This window comes from Meriones unguiculatus, chromosome 18 (genome assembly GCF_030254825.1).
Source record: "Meriones unguiculatus strain TT.TT164.6M chromosome 18, Bangor_MerUng_6.1, whole genome shotgun sequence".
NCBI classification, from domain to species: domain Eukaryota; kingdom Metazoa; phylum Chordata; class Mammalia; order Rodentia; family Muridae; genus Meriones; species Meriones unguiculatus.
Genome location: NC_083365.1, coordinates 66,476,675 through 66,494,977, shown reverse-complemented (window position 1 = coordinate 66,494,977; position 18,303 = coordinate 66,476,675). Strand labels below are relative to the sequence as shown.

The 18,303-nt window shown below is 37.0% G+C and overlaps 1 protein-coding gene across 3 annotated transcripts in view; it reads left to right on the top strand.

Annotated features, from left to right (window-relative positions):
• The window catches only part of Ptpn4 (protein tyrosine phosphatase non-receptor type 4), a 144,846-nt gene that overhangs the window by 93,519 nt on the left and 33,024 nt on the right, over positions 1–18,303 (top strand). For 2 of the 3 annotated variants that reach the window (XM_021633249.2, XM_021633248.2), the window contains 6 exons: positions 69–194; positions 2,328–2,486; positions 9,546–9,705; positions 12,643–12,726; positions 12,893–12,949; positions 16,721–16,877. In XM_021633249.2, the coding sequence (XP_021488924.1) occupies positions 69–194; positions 2,328–2,486; positions 9,546–9,705; positions 12,643–12,726; positions 12,893–12,949; positions 16,721–16,877 (743 nt within the window). The remainder of the gene's footprint in view (positions 1–68; positions 195–2,327; positions 2,487–9,545; positions 9,706–12,642; positions 12,727–12,892; positions 12,950–16,720; positions 16,878–18,303) is intronic. The other variant, XM_021633250.2, reaches the window with a different exon arrangement.

Below are 18,303 nucleotides of genomic sequence, written 5' to 3'. Positions count from 1 at the left end.
GCCTCAAATATATATATATATAATATAAATATAAAACTTTTTATGTATTATTCAAATATTTTCTACAGATCTCCAAGTAAGCCTTTGGCACGGAAATTAATGGATTGGGAAGTAGTCAGCAGAAATTCGTTATCTGATGACAGGTTAGAAACACAGAGCCTCCCATCCCGGTCTCCACCTGGAACTCCCAACCAGTAAGTGGCAAGCCAGCATCGTGCTTGCATTTTGCTACTTTCTAAGTTATTAGCTACATATTTTATTGCCTAAAGATCACAATATATAAAAATAGAAGTCTTTTGATCAAATTTCCAAAAAAAAATTTTTTTATTGTGTTTCCTTGTTTTTAGTGTGTTTGCTTTTATATTTATAAGCAAGGACATGTGCATGCAAAGTAGCATATGGAGGTTAGAAGACAACTTAGGGGAGTCAGTTCTTCCATTATAGGAATCCCTAGAGTTGAAACCAGGTACCCAGGTTTGTTGGCAGATGCCTTTCCCTGCCCTGATCAGCCACTTCACCAGACCCAACGTGATTTTTGTTACTTCAAACATTATTGCCTTTTGGCTTGCTGACCTTTGTAAAAGTGGCTTAGAATAGCCTTAGGGAATTAGCAAGTGGAAAATTGAAGAACAGCCTTTATTTTCCTCAGCAGTTGACTTTCACAGGAAGGGTAATTCAGGATCTAGTCATGACTTTAAAATTTCATAGAAATGTTTATGTAGTCCACTTCCATATAGATTTCCACCAGGATTACTACAGGGATATAATTTTTTTTTATAATTTTTCAAATTAATTTTTTTATTATTACAGTTTATTCACTTTGTAGCCCAACTGTAGCCCCCTCCCAATCTCACCCTCCCTCCTTCTTCCCCTCCTATGCCCCTCCCCTAGCCCACTGATAGGGGAGGTCCTCCTCCCCTTCCCTCTGACCCTAGCCTATCAGGTCTCATCAGGACTGGCTGCATTGTCTTCCTTTGTGGTCTGGTACAGCTGCACTCCCCTCACAGGGAGGTGATCAAAGAGACAGCCACTGAGTTTATGTCAGATAGCCACTGTTCCCCTTACTAGGGAACCTGTGAAAATGCTTTGTTTGAGTGTTTTGTGATTCAGAGCTCTAATAATTCCTGTGACTTAGGAAAAGATTTCTAATGGTATCCCCACAAGCTCAGGTAGAGCTGGACCAGGAACCATGTGGTATAGCTCTAATCATGTATGTATTACAGTCTAGCATTTTTTTATAAAGCTGCCAGGTTTTGGCATAGATAATAAAAAGATAAGGAAGAATTTCTCAAATATCCTATACCAGAAGGAGAGCAGAGTAAGAGAAACAAGGCAATGAGTAAGGGGGAGGAGAAGGCAGGAAGGAGAGAGAAGGAGGGAAGGCAGGACTGTAAGAGGAATGGTCCAAATAATAATAGCTGTGATTAAGTTCCTAGGGATTGAAATAATTTTAAAGGATGACAAGAGACAGTATAGCATGGTAATTAAGCAGTGGCTCTAGAATTATTATTTAAATCTTGAAGTTAATTTCCATTCCTTTTTCTTATCTACAAAATCCTATTTGTAGATGGACACAGTGGCACATGTCTTTAATCCTAGCATCCTTGTTATAGTAAGTGCCCTACAGTCTTAATATTGCATTAGTTGAGGTAACAAATGTAAAATACCCATCACATAACAAATGCTCAGATATTAACATTGCAATTAATAATTGTAATGATGATATTTATGTAACTGTTAGGGTAGTGGGATTATTCATCATCTATTTATAGGAATTCATTTTCTACAAGTTAAAAACATTAAGAAAAGTAACTGAAGTCTGTCACATGGCCGAGAACTGTAATCCCAGCATTTGGAGAGGCAGAGGCAGACATATTGCTGTGAGTTAGAGGCCAGCCTGTTCCATAAAGCAAGTCCAGGATAGCTGAGGCTACACAGAGAAACCTTGTCTCAAAAAAAAAAAAAAAAAAAAAAAAAAACAACAACAACAAAAAGAATTGAGTCTAGAAAATATTTCTGACCATTTATTCTAACCAGTTTCATAAATGTTGAATAAGGCATAAAATTAATAATGGCTAAAACCTAGGTAGGGGTAATAGTGAAATGGGTAAAGGCCTGATGGCAAGTTGGTAGACTGCAGGCATGTCTTTACTTCCCATTATCTGTTTATATCACACTGTTTATATTACTGTTAGAGATTCTGCCTACTTAACATAGTCTTTAAAATATACATAAACACACACCTACTTTCTCATGAAACCATATAATCAAAAAACAAGGAAAAATCAAAGTATACTTTTGTTCAGCCTTTGTTTCTCTTCATTTAGTCGGAATTCTGCATTCACACAAGAGGGGACTCGGGTCCGGCCATCTTCAGTTGGTCATTTGGTAGACCATGTGGTTCACACATCCCCCAGTGATGATTTTGTGAATCAGAGATCTCCATCATCAACGCAAGCTAATAGCATAGTTCTGGAATCATCACCGTAAGACCCCTTTTTCATTTTGCTTCTTTTTATTTTCAAGTACATTTGATTACTTCACTTGAAATAATATTGGAAATTAGAGCACATGATACAAACTTATATAATTATAAATACATATTTGTAAATGTACCTGTTTGTCCTTGAGATGTCTTATTGCCTCTCTTTCTTTTGCCCCTTTCATTACTGACTGTTTCTTAATTTTAATGTATATTCTCAAATATTTGTTCAGGTATATAACAGTGTAAGTCAGGGATTAGGAAAATGTAAGGCAGCCTTCCTAATTTTTTTAAGGCAAGAGACATCATAAACATGAACAAAATATGTTATAAAAAGTATCAAGGGGAAAAAATGAGATGGGTCTCACACTAGGTTATAAAAAGTGTGCTCACGTATTTTTTCTTTTTCATATTTTGAGATAGGTTCTCCGTATGTAATCTTGGCTACTCTTGAATTCACAGTGATCTATTTCTCTGCCTTCCCAAATGTGTACCACCACTCCTAGCTGTCCACATCATTTCTAAATCTGTTCCTACTAGTATTTTGCATAGCTTCTTATTTCACATTGATTGCCATTGGTATAATGCATAGTCTACATATCCTCACATTAATATGCAATGTCTTTCTTTATTATCCTATACAGTGGAGATAACTCATATACATTTGGCATAATTGAAGGACAATACGTAATAACAGATAAGTAAGAAATACATTGTTGAAGAGAAAGGAGTATAATGCACAGTACATAGTGAATGTAACCAGCCTGGAGGAAAGAACATGTCTCAGAATGAGGGTAAAAGAGAAATGAAGAGGTCAGCAAAGTCTTATGGAAAACACGACCATGTATATCAGTCATGGTTTTTCTTAGACCAAAGAATACTAAGCTTCCAAGACACGTCAAAGTCTGGCCTTTTTTGTTTGGTTGGTTTTGCTTTTTGAGATGGTATTTCTCTGTGCGACAGCCCTGGCTGTGCTGGAACTTGCTTAGTAGGCCAGGCAGGCCTTGAACTCACAGAGATCTACTTGCCTCTGTTTCTGCTTCTGATGAGCGTTGGGATTAAAGACGTACGCCACCACAACTGGCGTGGTAACATTTTTTTTTTAAAAAAAAAGACACTTTGAGTTTCTATATTATAAGGAATGAAAGAGTATTATGTATATATCATACACAATTGATACTTGCAAAAACTGAGTTGGCAGAATTGATGGAAATTTAATGTATTATTACTTTAGAAATTATAACTAACTCTTTTGTTGGGTTTAGATAATTGTATTTTCTGATTTTTGAAAATTTAAAAGTGTGAAGTAAATCTTAAGACCTAACCAGACAGTTCCATTTTTGTATATTAATTATATCCTTGAAAGGTTTTATGTATTTTCTAAACTGACTGTTTAACTTACTTGAGTACTAATTAGTATTTTAGTTAACTTTTGCATAACTGTAATGAAATACTTGAGAGATCCCCATAAAGCAAGAAAGGATGTATTTTAGTTCATGTCACAGATTTTAATCTAGAGTCCTTGGCTATTGATTTTGGGCCCTTGATAGTAAATAATGAGGTTGGGCTATATAATGTTTATTATTTGCCCTAAGATTATTATGGCAGTATTATCTATCCCGTTATCATAAATAATAAAACAGAGAAATTTGTTAGATTTTATAATTGCCTTATTTATTTTGGGCCAGGTTGATATTCTTATCTGTGTTGTTTGAATATCCTCATCATACATCTGCCAGCCCCCATCCAGTACCATCCATCTTAATTATCCTCATCTAAATTATTTTCCATCCATAATCCCATGGTATTTGCTTATGTTTTTCCTCTGGGCCTTTTTATGCATTATAGGAGTCCTTTCTATTCGCCCACATGGTTTTTTTCTCCACACTAGCCCATCCTGGCATCATCCTCCCTTCTCTCTTCTGTCTGTCTGTTTCCCATAATCTGCTCTTCAGCCCAGAAGTCCAGGAACCTTAGCCATGCCTACCCCATTCTGCCCTGCCCAGGTATAGCCCATTTAATTAGTCAATCAGGTAGTTTTATACAACAAGGATAGATATATGCAAATCTTTAGGGCCAGTAATATGTATCAGACCAACCTCCAACAGATCCTATTCCTGATCTCCTAACTGGGCTGCGCTGTCTGGCTTCAGTGGGAGAGGATGCACCTAGTCCTGCAGCAACTTAATGTGCCAGGGCAGGCTGTCATCCACGGGGGCCCTCCGTCTTCTCTGAGGAGAAGGGAGAATGTGGAGTCTGCAATCAGGATATAAAGTGAATAAATACATTAAAAAAAAAAACACCTCTGCAGCTTTTTAGCAGTGTATATTTAACTAAGTGTTCTAACCCATACAAATGTGGATTTAACAGTATTTGCAAAATATCTCATGTACACTGTCACATAGTTGAACACTGCTACCATTGTGGCCAGCTTTAGCCACTTAGATATTCTACTAACCATGCTTCAGTTGATCCTACCATGTATTTTGGCCAGACTAAGAATAAGAGTCTCTGATTCCATTGTCATCTGGATTTCAGCCTCACATACCTTTTCAAGCCCTTGGTTTTGAGGCTAAATCTTTCCTGAGTTAACAGCTGTTTGCAAGATGTTAGATATCTGTAAGGTTTTACCAAAGGATGTCTGTTTTGATTTGCCTTCATACTATGCAGGCCATGGTTCAGGCCTCTATTCAGGATCATAGAAATATTTCCCTGGACTAGCAGTGCTTGAATAGAGGCTTGTCTTCTTGGCAGTTAAAAGAAATAGAATAAAAATGGGCACAGCGGGGGTGCATGCATGTGGGACAAGGGAGGCTGTGATCTGTAGCCATGAAAGCAGAGTTTAGGGACACTTTTGAAGAGAAAGAGTACACACCCTGATACTGAAATGACAACATTTGTGAGTTACCAAAGAAAACTGAGAGGGTATGAAAGGAGGACATGTGTCTGGAATATCGGGACATTCAGATAGGTGTGAGCAAGTATGGGTGGGTATGCATGAAATTCAGCGAGTAATAAAAGATACTCTTTTTAAAAAAGGAAATTAAAGTGTTTGATCCCTGAAGTGCTTCCCTACAGATACCTAAGTGAGTGAGCATTATTGTGTACTTACTTAACTTAGTTATATTTTAAGCCAGATTACAAAGTTTCATGTTTTCTTAGCAAAAACTTATTCGGGAAGCCATTAAGTCACTCTATCCAATTTAATCCCCCTTAACTCTCAGGTTTCTAGCAGGCAACTTCTAAAGAAGTTTTTGCTTCTACTGCCAAGCTAGAGAATGTATCTAAGTTCACTCTGGCCATGACTTGGGTTAAATTGTGCTGCGATAGCAATTAAGCCTCACTTACATAAAAGAAATGTTTGGTGCTGTCATCATTGTATGTTCATCATTTGTCAGTTGTGGCCCTGTTCCATATTATCTTCATATCAGTACTTGAAGTAAAGTGACAAGTCTCTGGGACATGGCTAATCCTTATAGCAAAGGAAGAAGAGTGAGAATGAATCATGAAATATTTCTTAAAGCTTTCTTTTGTAGATGACACATGCCACTCAGTCCATATTATGCTCACCTAAGCAAGTTATGTGAAGAAGCATGATGTCATTTCTGGAGGAGGGTAAAGGGTAGTCTTTAAATGATTATTTAAATGATAATGTCATTTAGGCATCTATTATCAGTCCTCCAGAGTGAGTAATGCTTGGTCAGCTTTATCCTTGAATATCAAAGCCATGTAGCTTTATACATTGACTCTCTTACTGTCTTTGGGCAAAGAGGCAGCATATTCTTTGTTCACGGAAAGTTATCTTACCATCTCAGAGATAGATAATAACTTAATAATGGCTTAATGGTCAGTATTCTTATCAAAACCATTTTTTGGAGCTATAGAGGTTTCACTTAAGAGAACTTGGTACTCTTGCACAGGACCCAGGTTCAGGTCCCAGCACTCAAATGGCAGCTCTTAACTGTCCGTAACTTAAGTACCAGAGAATCCAGTGCCCTGTTCTAGCACTGGACATGCAGTATGTGTGTATCATATATATACACACATGATACATATACACACACATGAGTGTGTCTATATGCAGATAAAACACTTATACACATAAAAATTAAAATAATAAATTTTAAAAAGAACCATTTTTTTAGGGTAAACACCTTTAATTCACCTTTAACCCCAGCACTCTGGAGACAGAAGCAGGCAGATCTCTGTTGAGTTCAAGGACAATCTAGTCTACAGAGTGAGTTCCTGGACAGCCAGGGCTACACAGAGAAACTCTGTATTAAAATGAACAAACAAACAGAAAAACCAGTCATTTTTACCATCCTGGGAAAACTGGAAATTTGCATGTAAGAGACTGAAACTAGTTCTTTTGGTCTCACCCCATGCAAAGTCAACTCAAAATGCACCGAAGCCCTTAATAGAAGACCTGAAACTAATAGAGGATGACAAATGGAAAGCATGTCAAGTCAGCAGACAAATTTTTGAATAACACTCCAGTAGCTCAAGAAAATAGGACAGCAAAAATTGACAAATGGAATTGCATGTAAAAAACTCAAAAAACTTAACACCAAAGGAATTAATCCAGTAATGAGTAGGCAGATAAACTGACCAAATAGTTCTCAAAAAAAAGTATAGTAGCTTGAGTACTTTCATTCATGTGGCCTGTTTTCACTCTTAATCGTCATCTAACCTACCTCTTTGCTCTGAATAAAGTTATGTTTCTACTTGAATTTTTTTAAAGAGTACAAATGGCTGATAAAACACATAAAAAATATTCAACAACATATTTACTCACCAGGGAACTACAAACCAGAACTCCACTGAGATTCCTTTTAATCCCAGTCAGAACAGGCATTCTAAGAAAACAACAGCAGGACTGGAGAGATGGTGCACTAGCTGCTCTTCCAGAGGTCATGAGTTCCATTCCAAGCAACCACATGGTGGCTCATAGCAATAGTGAGATTTGATGCCCACTTCTGGTGTACAGACACACATGTGGGCAGAACACTATATACATAATAAATTAATAAATCTTAAAAAAAAGAAAGAATGACGAACAGCCAGGTATGGTATTGCACACATTTAATCTCAGCTCCCAGGAAGCAGAGTCAGGTGGATCTCTCAGTTCAAGGCCAGCCTGTTCTACAGAAGTGAGTTCCAGGATAGCTGGGACTACACAGAGAAACCCTGTCTCAAAAAACAAAAACAAAGACCAACAGCAACTACAAAAATTAAGAACAAGCAAGTGTTGGCAATGATATTGACGGTTGCTTAAAGGAGCCCTTATACACTGTTAATGGCAAAGACTGTATGACTGTTACAGAAACCAGAATACATGCTCCTAAACAAATGAGAATAAAACTAACATATGATCCATCTTTAATACTCCCAGGAATCAAAGATAACTACTTATCCGTTTTACTAATTATGTAATCAGCAAAGATACCAATCAGAAGAATGGGTAACGTTGAATATAGTTACAATTAAGTATTAGGTATTCAGCCATAGGAAACAGTGAAATCAAGTTTTTTACAGGGATTTAAGCCAGACTCAGAGATTCTGTCATGTGTGGTATCTAAATTTAAAAGGGGACTATTAAACGGTACCAAAAGTAAGGAGGACATTAGGACAAAAGAGGATAGTGGAGAACAAATGTGATAAAAGTACATATATAAACATAAAACTTTTTAATTTTTTGCAGTTAATATATGCTAGTTTAATAAATAAAAGAGGATAAATACTCTGTTCTACTGTTTTTCTCCCAAGATCATTTTCATGGATGCCAGCATAGTAGGATAGAAGTTGATCCACTGGTTCTACCTTCTTGCCTTTGTGGAAAATCACATTATGTTCTGTAGACTGTTTGTTCTTAAAAGTTACAGTTTCCACCTTGAAATATCTCCTCTTGCCACAAATTTGAGGGTTATGCTCTTTAATATTTATAATTGTTGTTTTTTTCATCTTTAAACACCTGGCAGTATTCCATGCCTTGTGAGCTTTCCCCCATCCACTTTGGATGACCATTGTTGGCTTTGTTCACTTCATGTATAAGGCAGCCATGTTGGTGAGACTTTCTGGGTGTGGCTTTTGTTATTACTGGAAGATACGGGCTCACAGCAAACTCCTTGATCCCCTCTGGCTCTTCCCACCCACTCTTCTGCAATGTTCTCTGAGTCTTAAGTGCAGGAGTAATGTACATGTATCCATTGAAGCTGGGTTCCACATCTCTGCATTTTGATTGGTTAGGGTTTTCCATAATAGTCTTCATCTGTTGGAAAGAATTCCTTGAAGAGGGGTGAGGACTACACTTAATCTGTGTGTATAAAGACAAATATTTAGAAGCAGTTAGGGATTATGCTTGTTTAGTAAAGTGGTTCTTCTCCAAGATCCATGAGTTCACTAGCCCTTGGGTAGTTAGCTAGGTTTCTAGTACCAGGCATGATTTCTCTCTTGTTAAGTAGCTCTTAAGTCCAATTAGAGAGCTATTGGTTACCACTAAGGTCTGTGTGCCACTGTGTACTCTTAAGGTTATCATGCCTTACTGGTGTTTGTGGTTCATAGGCGCTGTAGTTATTTAGAACTGTTGGTTGTCTTCCTCCTTTGCAAGCTTATATGGAGCCTTCTTGTACCATGAAAGCTGGTCCTCAGGGAGGAGGCCTTTGGGTCAGTTCTAGCTCAGGGGCCTCTGGGCCTTGTGTCTGAAGTACGTGCTGTGCTTAGCAGTACAGCCTTACCTTCCACAATTTGACTTTGATTTCTGTTTGTCTACCACACTCTCTGGCTATCTATGCCTTTAAAAAAATAAATGTTCATTATTATAGAAAGTTAATAAATATCTTTATAGGAACAGCTTTAAGATATTCTATAACAGATTATTGATTTGATTAAAAACATTTATATCTTTAAAGATAATTATTTTATTAAAAGGTAATATTTCCAAGTAAATACAATAGTCAAAGCCTCTTCATATTAGACATCTGGGTTGCTTGACCTAATTTAGAATAAGGTATGTTTATCAGATGATTTCTAAAAGTATTTACCCCTCCCCCCTTTTCTTACCTAGATCACAAGAGACCCCTGAAGATGGGCAGCCTCCAGCTTTACCACCCAAACAATCTAAAAAAAACAGTTGGAACCAAATTCATCTTTCCCACTCTCAACAAGATCTAGTCAATCATACTAATGAAACCTTTGATGTGCCCTCTTCTCCTGAAAAGTCCACTGTAAGTAGCCTCACTTTGCTTTGAACTTTTAATATCCTGAATGCATTTTATTTTGAACCAAAGCATGTTTTATTTTTAATTTTAATTTTTTTAATATTTTTTTATTAGTTACATTTTATTAACTCTGTATCCTGCTCCCTCATTACCTCCCAAACCCTTCCTTCCTCCCTCCTCCCCTCCCTCCCTTATCTCCTCCCTGCCCCTTTCCAAGTCCACTGATTGGGGAGGACCTCCTCCCCTTTCATCTGACCCTGTTTTATCAGGTATCTTCAGAACTGGCTGCAAAGTCCTCCTCTGTGGTCTAGCAGGACTGCTCCTCCCTTGGGGGGTGGGGAGGTCAAGGAGCCTGCCATTGAATTCCTGTCAGATATAGTCCCTGTTCCCCTTAGTATGGAAACCAATTGGTTACTGAGCTAAAATGGGCTTCATCCGAGCAGAGGTTCTAGGTTATATCCATACATGGTCCTTGGTGGAGTGTCAGTCTCAGAAAAGATCCCTGTGCCCAGATATATTTGGTCCTTGTGGAGCTCCTATCCTTTCCACGTCATACAAACTCCCCCTTCTTTCATATAATTCCCTGCACTCTGCCGAAGGTTTGGTTATGAGTCTTAGTACCTGCCCAAAGCATGTTTTAGTAGTAAATTATTATACGTAGTCTTTTCTTCTGATTATTTGATCATAATTTATACCAATATGGAGTTTTCTTTTCCTTCATTGCTTTTTTATTTTTATTTTTTTACAATTTCCTTTTTTATATTATATATCTTTATTTTTTTCTTTAACTTTCCAGCCAACTCCTTGAAGTCGTTAGTAACAGTAAAATTTATTACTGTTTTTTATATAATTTTTTTATTTAGTTACTCACTGTACATCTCAACCTTAGCCCACTTCTTCCTCTTCTCTTGGTCCCTCCCTTTCATCCCTCCCTCATTCCCCTATCGCTCTACCGCTGTCCCTCAGAAAAGGGGACCCCCCCACCATTAAACCTACCCCAGCACATCCAATCCCATCAGGACTGTGTACTTCCTCTTTCACTGTGTCCTGGGAAGGCAGCCCCTCTAGGGGAAAGTGATCTAAGAGCATGCAACAGAGACCATGCCAGAGACAACCACTCATCCCTTTCTAGGTTACCCACATGGAGGCTAAGCTGCCCATTGGGTAGAGAGCCTAGATCTAGTCCATGCATGGTCCTCTGCAAGCCCTTCTGGGCCTGGGCTAGTTGGGACTGTTGGTTTTCTTGTGGAACTCCTGTCCCCTCCAGGTCCTTCTAGCCTTCCTCCCACTTTTCTATAGGGCTCCCTACTCTCCGCCCATATTTGGCTTTGAGTCTCAGTTTCTGTTTCGATCTAAAAATGTACATTGTATTGTGAGTTTGTCTTAACAAATTGGTGGATTTCAGTGTATAAAATATATACATACTTCTAGAATAAGTGCTAATAATTCAGTAAATACTTAATTTACTATGTAATTTCTTAGTGCAGAAATATTCCCCAACCTTTTGAAAAATGAGTACAGATTCTGATAATGTATGCTTGTTGTATACTTTACAAAATAATTTATAACTTTTGCTTCTATAGAGTATGCTTTTATACAATAAAATGTTACAATTCTAATGGCTTGTTAATTTTGTTGCTTTCTTGAGATTTAAATAAGCCACAAGTGAGGTTATCAGTTTATCTTGAGAATATACTGTGTTCCTAAAAAAGCAAGCACAGTCACATGTAGGTGTGTTTCAAGAAACTTAAATGGACATTAGGAAGTGAAATAACCTGGAAAGGGGAAAGTCTATAGAAAGCATTAGCATCTAGTGTCAGCAGCTTTTAGTAATTGCTGTATTCCCTGCCTTCTCACTTGTTTACTCAGTGTTTCTCCCATTACCATATTTGAAACCATTTTCTCATGTACACTGTTCCACTATAGTAGGTTTAATCAAAAGAGATCAGAATTCTTGCCAAAACTGACAACTCTAGTACTAACTCTGTGGAGACATTTATGTGTCTCTTCTGGCATGCATTGATTCACGTTAGGTTATGTGATGGTAGTGGACATACAAAGACAAGTAACACAATGGTACTTGTTATCATAGAACTTATAGTCCAGTTTGTTTCTTTATTTAGTAAAGGCTAAAAGATAACTTAGTTGCTAAACTGCTGGCTATACAGGTATTCAGAATGTATAGACTGGCATATTCTTGGGGAGCTCATTGGCCAGCCATCCTAGCCCTACATGGTAAGTCCATGTACTAATGAGAGATGCTCTCAAAAAACAAAATGGACAGCCCCTGAGGAATAATACTACCCAAGGTTGCCCTCCAGCCTCCACATTTAGGCTCACACACCTGCAAACATATGTGCACCTACAACTGTGCACACATGCACATACACATGGATATTTTTTGAAAAACACAGTATAGGGAATCATCAAAAAAAATGTATGTAGTTATCTAAATATAAAGGCTCTAGAAACAGCCATTACTCGACCAAATTATAATAAGGGAGATGAAAAGGGACTGAGAATAAACAGGCAAAAAGGTAGAAGGAAAAGTATGTAACATGTTGTAATGAAGGAAACCAAGGAGAAAGTGACCACTTTTGTCAAATGCTACAGATAATTCAAATAAGATAAGGCTTGAGACATAATACTGGATTTAGTAATGGGGAAATATTTTTGTCATTAATTTGGTTATGGAATGGTAGGAGTGCAACCTGAATACTATTATATAGATTTAGAGGAAAGGGAGATGGCAAATTTGCCAGTGTTCTTTCCCATAGAATGGGAGGAGGATTGAGAGAATGCATCTGCAAGATATTAGGCAAAGAAACCATTTTCCTCAATTAATATGCACTTAAAATTTCAATTTTTTACATACCACAGATAATACAAGCAGATAAATTATATGCTTTATTTATAATCTGAAAATTATTTTTGTCTTTTCAGCCTAATGGTGGCATTCCACATGATAATCTTGTTCTAATCAAAATGAAACCTGATGAAAATGGAAGGTTTGGATTCAATGTAAAGGTAACCTGGAATTTATGTCACAGTTAGTTACATAAAGTTAAGTACTATTAAACCAAGAACATCTTAACATAAAAACAGTTAACATAAAAAACTTAACATAAAAACAGTTTTTATGTTAAGATGTTCTTGGTTTAATAGTACTTAACTTTATTTTCCTATTTTCCAGGGAGGATATGATCAGAAGATGCCTGTAATTGTGTCCCGAGTAGCACCTGGAACACCTGTAAGTTATTCAAAATTTTATCTAAATAGTATATTTAAGAATATATGCATAGGGGGCTGGAGAGATGGCTCAGTAGATAAGAGTACTATCTACTCCTCTAGAGGTCCTGAATTCAATTCCCAGCAACCACATGGTAGCTTACAGCCATCTATACTGGAATCCAATGCTCTCTTCTGGCGTGCACATACAGATAGAGCACTCATACATAAATAAATAAAAATTTTAAAATAGATGTATACTTAGGAGCCAGGTGTGATGGTTACCTTCTTTAATCTCTGCATTCAGGAGGCAGAAACTCTGTGCATATCTCTGTGAGTTCAAGGCTAGCATGGTCTACAAAAACAGTTCAAGACCAACCAGGGCTACAAGCATACAAATAAATAGCAACAACAACAAAAACCTACACACACATAAATCCACTTTCTATAATGTGTGTGTGTCAGTATTTTGTCTGCAGTTATGTCTGTCCACCTTATGTGGGGGTGGCGCTGCCCTCGGGGGTTGGAATGCAGTGTTGCACCCCATGGAATTGGAGTTAGGGACAGTTGTGAGCCACTGTATCAGTCTTGAGAATCAAACTTTGCTTCTCTACAGAACAGCAAGTGCTCTTAAACTGCTAAGCCATCTCTCCAACCCCATTTGTACTTAAAATATGTATGAGTGTTTTGTCTGCCTGTATGTGTGTATATACCACATGTATGCCTGTAAAGACCAGAAGAGGGCACTGGATCCCTTGGAACTGGAGCAAGAGCAACAAGAGCTCTTAACCACTGAGCTATTTATTTCTTCATCCCCAGAATATGTACTTAAAAAAAGAAATCATTGAGATGGATTGGCAGTTAACATTGGCTCCTCTTCTAGAGGACCCAAGCTCAACTCCTAGAACACACATGGTAGCTCACAGCTACCTGTAACTTCAGTTCTAGGGGAGCCAGTGTTCTATCGGGCATCAAAACATCTATACAAATAAAAAATATTTTTATTTGCTTCAACGAAGAAAGTTAATTGTTACTTTTCAGCTTGTCAAATGTTAAATCTAAACACTAAACAACATGGGAACTTTCAGGGAAGATATATTTTCATTGGGTCTGTGTCTTAGAGAGTAGCTATTAGTCTGAGTGTTGCTGCAGTGCTGAAGAGCGCTGTTAAAAAAAATTCAACAAGTGTAGATGAAGGTGGAGTGTTATGAGATTTTTATTGTTACTGTTTGCTTTTTTATTTTTTTATTTATATTAGTTCATTATTTGCCTGTTTTCTGGGTTTCTTTTTTTTGGGCGGGGGTAAGGGGAGTTGTCAAGACAGGGTTTCTCTGTGTAGACTTGGCTGTTTAGAACTTGCTCTGTAGACCAGGTTCGAAATCGTAGAGATTGCTTGCCTCTGCCTCCCAAGTGCTGGAATTAAAGGTGTGTGCCACTATTGCTTAGGTTTCCTACTGTTTTAAAATTACTTTAAATGGGAATGATATGGGATTGTTTTTAAAATTCTAAAAAATATTGAATATGTAACAGTGAGTCCCTTGACTCATTATTAAGCTTCCATGGTAATGAATTTTCTGTTCATCACTGAATAAGTCTCATTGGTGTATTATCTGGAAACATAGATAAAATATTAGCAGTATTTCTCCTAAAAATGGAATTACTGGTATTTTTCATTTTCTTTTTCCTTCCTAGTTAATTGTTTTAATCATGACTCTGAACGCGCTGTGCTCTTTTGAGCTGTATCTATTGCTGGTCACTTACTCCCTTCTGCTTCACATAGACCTGTGCTGTAGAAATGCCAGTTAAATTTATTTCATTAATTCAAATACCACCACATCTTCCATGTTGGGACTGGTTTTTTTGTTTTTTGTTTTTTTGTTTTTTTTTTTTTAAGATGATTAGAGGAAACAATTTCAAGTTGTTTTTCTTTGTTTTGTTGGTTTTCTGCGATGGTTTCTGTTTAGCCCTGGTTGTCCTATACTTACTCTAAGTAGACTAAACTGGCATCCCACTCAGAGATCTGCCTGCCTCTGCCTCCTGAGTGTGGAGATTAAAGGGATGTGTCACCATACCTGGCCAAGTTTCAGATAGTTTAATGTCAGGTGTTTTTTTTTTTTTTTCTGTTTTGAGTACCTCAAAAATTGATAATTCACAGTAAAATTATCTTTTTTTTTCATGTATGAAAATCTTAAAATCAATGTCTATTTCTCTTAGAAAGTTCATATAATATGCATGTGTCTTATCTTTTCAAGATCAGAAAGAAATGCAAATAAAAATTCATATCTGACAAAAAGCGAGATAAATATGAGAAATTTATCAGTGATAGATGTATGGTATAGTAAAAGACTCACAGAGAACTAATGTCCTCTGATACAGAGACCTCTTGTCTACTAGCACACTACCCATAGAATAATGTGAGAAGACAGCTTTTTCTGCTGAAAAAGCATTTCTCCTAGTACTTTACCAACCATTTTACTTCACTTTGGGTATCGTAAACATGCATTCATAAAAGTGTAGAATCAAACTGGTACATAGATGCATTTTGCTACATAAGGGACTATATAAATGTTTTCCATCTACTTCACTGAATAAATAGCCACCAAAAAATCCAAATAATAAATAAAGGCTGTCATTTGAATATTTGAGATTTTAAAACATTTGAATCAATTCATTTTAAAATTCACAACTGAAGAAGATAAATCAGGATAAGTATCTTTTTGTTGCATTTTCAAGGTGTTGAGTCTTTAAGATCACATACCTCATAAGCAATGGAGGGAGAGCTTAGCCTTCACAACAGTGTTCTTCTCACTAGTCACACTGTTTGGATGAGTATTATCAGATAGTTGTTCATAGTAAATTTGAGTCGCATATGTCCATTTGTCCTTCCCTTTGCCATAGCATTTCTTTTACTGCCTGGCCTGCTATCTTCATGTGTGGTCTCATATGTTTTCATGAAACACATTCATATTTCTGTGTCCTCTATCTCCTTCACCTTAATTAGTGGGTGGTTTTTCTGTGTTCAGGCAGTCCTTCTTTCAGTAATGCATAATTGTGAAGATGGCCGCGCATCGTGAACTCTTGCAATGAGCTGTTAAAAAATTGGAAAAATTAAACTGTTTTTTAACTGAAGCACTAGTAGCAAATGTATATACTTTAACTCACAGTTGATTCTAAAAACTAAAATTTGGAGGATGTGATTCAGAAATTGATGTTATTTAAACTGTGGGAACTGAAATTGTATATATTTAAAGAGTACAACAATTAAAGCTGCTTATATATATGCATTTTGACATACTGCTTTTCTGAATCTCTATGAGGAAGGAATTTGTTCAGTGAAGCTGTAAACCAAAATAGGATATTCAAAAGAAAACTAGAGTTCTGCTTTTTCAAGTAGATGAGAAATAGAGATTGCATGCATACATGCATGTGTGCGTGTGTAAACCAGAGGCTGATGTTTTCCTCAGTCACTCTCCACCTTACTTATTACCTTATTTTTTGAGACCAGGTTTCACTGAACCTGGAACTCCCTGATTGGTTATATTGGCTAGCCAGCAAGTTCCAGGGATTCTTCTGCTCAGCCTTCCCAGTATTGGGATTATAGGACCACACTGTAGCACTTGACATTTGTGTGCTTTCTGGGGATTGGAAGTGAGGCCTTTATAATCGCCTACCAAGCACTTGACTGACTAAGCCATTTTCCTAGCCTTGCATGGATGCTTTTCTATATGTAGTTTTAGTTCTCCTGCTATAGTCTATAAAAAGTATTTGAACACTAATCTACATTATATTACAGGCTGACCTCTGTGTCCCTCGATTGAATGAAGGGGACCAAGTGGTACTGATTAATGGTCGGGACATTGCAGAACACACCCATGATCAAGTAGTCTTGTTTATTAAAGCCAGCTGTGAGAGACATTCTGGAGAACTCGTGCTTCTAGTTCGACCTAATGGTAAGTATTTAGCACTGAGTATTTGCCATAATTTGTTACAATTTATTATTGGACTTGGTAGCCAGAGTAGGCTTCTTTAAACGTGTCATGCCAGTTTCCTATTTATACAACAGTGGCATCTATCAAACATGGAGAAAACATCCAAAATCTTGTCTCCCATATCTCCCATTCACACTTATATTCATTCACCTCTGATGCACAGTGGCTTCCTTACTGTATCTCCAAAGTGTCAACTTTTGTACTTTTAGGTTCTATATGCTTGCTCTTTCCTCTGCTTAGCAAACACTTCTTGGTTTTTATATAACTCCTGTTTTTTCCAACACCCAGAAAGGCTGTCTCTGCTTATTCTACCTAAAGTGGTCTCCCTCTTCAACCACTCTAATGGTAGTGTATGTAGTCAGTGAATGTTTGTTTAATGAATAAGAAAATCTCTGTTGTATTTAGAAAATTACAAAGAAAAAGACTATTTTGATTATTTTAGTAGGCGATGTCCTTTTGACTAATCATGTCAAATCTGATAATATACTAGCATTACCTCCATTTATATTCATGATGGCACTATTCATAGTCACCAAGTTATACACCCAGCTGTGTCCACCAGCAGATATACAAGTAGAATGAGACATATGTACTGATGTGGAGTCTTGTATTTTAAAAGTATGAATGTAGAGCGATGTCTTTATTGCAGTCAGGATACAAGAGGAGAGTGGTAAATATGATTGAATTCCATTGCATTCATGTATGAAAACGTCAGAGTCAAAAGAGGCATCGTCTTTTCTGTGTTTTGTGTTCTTGTCCATGTATAATCCTAGAACTGGCTTTCAAGGAATATTAAACAGATTATTCATTTTGATTCTGCGGAACTTGTTTGTTTAGACTTCGTACTATCTATTTTCTGTCACAGCTTCAATTTCATACCAACAGCAATCTCCAGTCTGCTTTTCTGTCATATTCTAATATAGCTCCTGTAACACTCAATCACAACAGTTAGTAACTGATGAAGTTTTCTTTGTACCTAGGCTCTTGTGTATGTTCTCACTTAATCCTCAGAGGCACCAAATATAGTACATAAATTTTTCTCAATTCAGAGTTGAAAATACTTTCAAACACTATTACCTGCTTATAGATTCATGATGGGGACAGAGCCAGAATATAAACGAAAGTCCCTATGATGAAAAGGCCTTTTTGCAATTCTAGATGTTTCTTTTATTATTTAAATTCCAAGAGGAACCCAGCTAGAGCCTTGTAAAGGATTATTCTAGACTTGAGACCTCTGCTTAGTTTCAACGTAGATTTATCATCTTTTTTTTTTCTTCTCCCAAGTCTGTTACATGATGTTTTCTAATCCAGCAAGATGGCTAAGAGGCAGTCATTTGCAGAGAATATACAAGGATTACATATTGATGAACCATTCACATTCACGTGT